A 4266-nucleotide genomic window follows, 5' to 3' on the forward strand; every position below is an offset into this window, starting at 1 on the left:
CATAAGTACTTCGGAATATCACATTTAGAAGTAAATAGTCATTTTATAATTTTCATAAAAAAATTAGTTATTTTTTTCTAAATACTTCATTTTTTTTTGGTATCAAATAATACATATAATTTAGTTCGATATCTGATGTTAGCCCAACTTATATGGGCTGGACCATGAAGGCCCCAACATTAAAATATGGAGCAACAAGCAACCGACTACTCTCCTCGTTCAGTCCTCCCCTTTCTCCTCGGTAATGGAGTCTCCAAACCCCGCTTCCTCTGCAACCCCCAATCCTTTCGCCTTCTTCCACCAACATTTTCAACGTCTAAGCTCCGACATCTCTACCCGTCTCGACGAAACACGGCGAGGAATCGCCAAAAACCTTTTCCCATTTCAGCCACATAAGCCCCATCGTTGGTCATTGCCTTTTGCTTCGTTGTCACAGCAACAACAAGACGACAACAATCTTCGCAGCGGAAATCATGTGTTTGACTTGGCCCTAAGCACTGCCAATGTGTCGAAAACGCTTGCTGGAACAGAGCTGTACACAGTCAGCAATTCCGATAACGAATTCGTCCTGATTTCTGATCCTAATGGACTCAAATCAATTGGGTTACTTTGTTTTCGTCAAGAAGACGCCGAAGCATTTCTTGCTCAGGTATAAGTGTTCGCGTGTGTGAGTATGCGAGTTTGGAACTTAAATTTGTTCATTGTATATGTACATGTGAATTGCAGGTTCGATTGAGGAAAAGGGAGTTAAAAGGGCGAGCAAAAGTTGTACCAATTGCACTTGACCAGGTGATTATTATAGAATTTAGGCTTTGAATTTTAATTGTATTTGCTTACTTGTTTTGGCTCCATGTTTAAAGATCTAAGATTCACTTCGTGAAAACATAATTACCACTGTTAGAACCCCATTTGATTGACTACATTAGGTCAAATGGGTTTGTATGAGATTGAAAATGAAACCATGTGTAGAAATTATATCATAATATGATCCATCTGTCTTATGTTCAATGTTCAGTTTTTAATATATCTGTGCATTCTTTATGTGTAGGTTTATATGTTGAAGGTTGAAGGAATTGCATTTCGATTTTTACCTGATCCTGTTCAACTTAAGAATGCAATGGAGGTTAGTTCTTTGTATTCCATGTTATTATACTTCCTACATACATTTATTATAGTGATTAATTAAGAGTAATTGTTTATTGATTATAGTTGAGAACTTCTAATACCAAGAATGGGTTTGATGGAGTCCCTGTTTTTCAGGTATGAGAATTTACTTTTTGGATATAATCAAATGAGTTATCTTTCTATTTCAATACAAACAATGTACTTATATTTCCTTGCTTATATTATATGTAGATTGCATATTTCTATTAATGGAAAGGAAAAGTAAACTTATTACTTATATTTAATTATTTTGTTTCTTTACACAGTCAGACCTCCTGGTTATAAAGAAGAAAAACAAACGTTACTGCCCTATATATTTTCGAAAGGTTTGTGTTTGACTTTTCAAACTTCCTAAAATTAGCAAGGCACTTTAATCAGCTTGCATATATGCAGGAGGATATTGAGAAAGAATTGTTAATGGTTCCACGAGGACCAAGAGGACCCGCCATTTCACAACATATCATGGTATTATTATAATTTTTTTTTTACTTTTGTTGCTATTTTTTGTTTTTTTTTTTTTATTTTTACTTAATGGACCTAATGGGGATATGCCCTATTTATGATGTCTCTATGTCCTTTGCAGGTGGGATGTTTGGAAGATGTTTTGAAAAAAATGGAGGTAACTTTTTACTTCTTGCTAATTACAATGTCTCCCAATTCATTTTTTGCTTATTTTTTTATAGTAAAGATTATTTAGCAAATTAACATATTTTTATTGTGTGGTGGCAGATGAGTGAGAAAAATTCTGGTTGGGAAGATCTAATTTTCATCCCTCCTGGGAAAAGTCAATCGCTACACTTGCAGGAAATTGTAAACGCATAAAAAAACATTGCTTCATTTTTCATAATAATTCAAGATCAAAAGCAAGCCCAATGTAGCATTTTCCAGTCTTGTTGGAAAACACAGGTAATTTTATCATAAATGACATGACATGACATGACAGTACTGGTATTGACTTGGATTGGACTGGGACTAATACTGATGTCAGTGGGACATATAGACCAAATGGATTCATTCCCTCCTTTTAATGCAAATTTTATCATTTTGTTTAGGGTTGTTATCATGGTGGTGTATAGCCGTGTAGAAGATAGTGACAAGGATGATGATATCACCAGAAGATGTATTTTGTATATTGGAATCTTGATTGTCGAATGAAAGTCATGCATTTGAATCCTTAATATGCTCTCTATTTTTCATTCTTTTTTTTGGTTCATGTCAATCATATATTCTATAGTTATATTTCTCATCTTTTAGATAATAAAAACAATAAAACGTGGAGAAAAAAAAAATCTTGATTCCCTTCCACACGAAATCATGACCTTGACTGATTTTATCCTCACTTTGATGAAACCCTTAATATGAGACAGAGAAAACGAAAAGTTGTTTTTTCAGGAATGGAGTGCTAATAAATTAAAAGTTTTGGATTGATTCAACTTAGATATCTCAAAACCTTTTAAAAGGTTTTGATGATTCGTCAAGATCTTCTGGTGTTAGAGTTTGTCTAATTAGTATTGTCAACATGGAATTTTTTCTATTTTTTTGAAGGGTTACCATACACACCCTCTAAATTATGCTTTTAAACTACTTTTTTTTGTCCATGATGAGATTTCAACCGTCAACCCTTAGGGGTGAAGGGGGTATCTTTTCAAACATATTGATACCGATAGTCCAAAAATCATTTGGTTACAGTGAAGTTCCTTTTGTTTGACCTGTTCGTAGTCTCACATATGCTATTAGAGAAAAATAATAATAATAAAAAGAGTCATTTGCACCATGGGAGGTGGTGATGGGAATACGCTCCGACGTCTATGTTGTTTGAGTAGAGTTGGAATGAGAGTACATAGAGAAATCTACATACATGTCCCTCTCTATAGATATATAGATGTGCATAGTAGTCATGGCCGATCCATTCTGTTAATGTTAACATTATCTGAATTAGCCATTTGACATTGTTAAGGTTCCTTTGGGTTAGGATATCCTCTTACCACTTGTTGGAAAGGCTTGAGTTTATGTTTATTTCTTTAAGGTGGGTATGTGCCTTTTTGTGGCAGGGTTTGATTTATATCTTTCGGTTACATGTTTGTTTAAAAGAGAAGTTTTGTTGTGAAGATGTCCGAAGAAGACACAATATGCCGAATTTGGTCCTACCGAAGATGTAAAGTTGCTTCGAAGATATTTTGGTCACCAAAGTAGTTGGTAGAGCTTATTAAGCTCATTGGTATAGTTTTTATGGTGTGGATCATTATGCTCCTAAGTGTAATTGTATATTAGCTTGAGCAGTGAGTTGTGTTTAGTTGTCAATGCCATGATTAGACAGACTTCACCATTATGTGTCTATATATAAGTGAACGTCTGTATGAGAAGTTAACGAGTTTTCAACTTTTACACGCTTAGAACGTATGTGATATTTTAGCTATCAAATTGTAATTTTCTCATGTTTAATCAAAGAACTTAAATGTTGGTATTTACATCAACCTATTCTTGTATTTCATACAATATATGATTTGTCTTTAAGTCCAATACTTATCAAGTGGTATCAGAGTAAACATCATTCATCTCTTTCGGGAATTTCTTTTGTATTTCATTACATATTTGAACTCTTTTCTCAAATCTGTATAACGCTTTTGAAATCTAATTCTTTGAAGCTGTTTGAAGATTTTGATCCTGTTTTCTCATAATTCGGTGGAAAATTTCAATACATCTACGATGATTAACTATGCTAATCCTCATGGTTCTTAAGCCAAAACTCCAATGTTATTTTTTTGATCATTATGATCAATGGGAAGACCGAATGGAAGACTATTTGACTAGTTTAGATGAAAATATGTGGAGACCAATTAAAGAAGGTCTATTCAATCAAAATGTTGTTGATTGAATTCGTCTCGGAATCGATAACGAAGTTGCTGAAAATAAGAAAAAAATGATAATGATAAAAGATGCATGTGTGGATTACGTGGTGGTGTTGGGTTTTTATTCAAAAACTAGTTACAAAAACTCAAGATTTAGCTACAGAAGACTTTATAATTTTAGAATAACATAAAGTAGTTTGAACCCACCAAGGATCTTCTTACAATGTTTGGAAAAAAAACATCAACCAAAGAA

At 33.6% G+C, this 4266-nt stretch overlaps 1 protein-coding gene across 1 annotated transcript; it reads left to right on the plus strand.

Moving 5' to 3' along the window:
- Nucleotides 1-200: 200 nt before the first annotated feature.
- On the plus strand, nucleotides 201-2360 carry TIC22-IV (Tic22-like family protein). Its single transcript, XM_079045514.1, has 9 exons — nucleotides 201-649; nucleotides 727-789; nucleotides 1049-1123; nucleotides 1210-1260; nucleotides 1431-1490; nucleotides 1558-1629; nucleotides 1748-1783; nucleotides 1894-2070; nucleotides 2217-2360. The coding sequence occupies exons 1-8, from the start codon at nucleotides 245-247 to the stop codon at nucleotides 1984-1986; spliced, it is 855 nt and encodes a 284-aa protein (XP_078901640.1). The 5' UTR covers nucleotides 201-244; the 3' UTR covers nucleotides 1987-2070; nucleotides 2217-2360.
- Nucleotides 2361-4266: the final 1906 nt, after the last annotated feature.

The sequence above is a fragment of the Lactuca virosa genome, chromosome 4 (assembly GCF_052849685.1).
Source record: "Lactuca virosa cultivar CGN04683 chromosome 4, Lactuca_virosa_CGN04683_v6, whole genome shotgun sequence".
NCBI lineage: Eukaryota > Viridiplantae > Streptophyta > Magnoliopsida > Asterales > Asteraceae > Lactuca > Lactuca virosa.

What these genes read in the sequence shown, in the direction of transcription:
- TIC22-IV (XM_079045514.1), top strand. Translation starts at nt 245, where the DNA reads ATGGAGTCTCCAAACCCCGCTTCCTCTGCAACCCCCAATCCTTTCGCC. An exon ending in TACCAATTGCACTTGACCAG is followed by an intron (nt 790 to 1,048) that starts GTGATTATTATA and finishes CTTTATGTGTAG; the next exon opens with GTTTATATGTTGAAGGTTGA. An exon ending in AACTTAAGAATGCAATGGAG is followed by an intron (nt 1,124 to 1,209) that starts GTTAGTTCTTTG and finishes TATTGATTATAG; the next exon opens with TTGAGAACTTCTAATACCAA.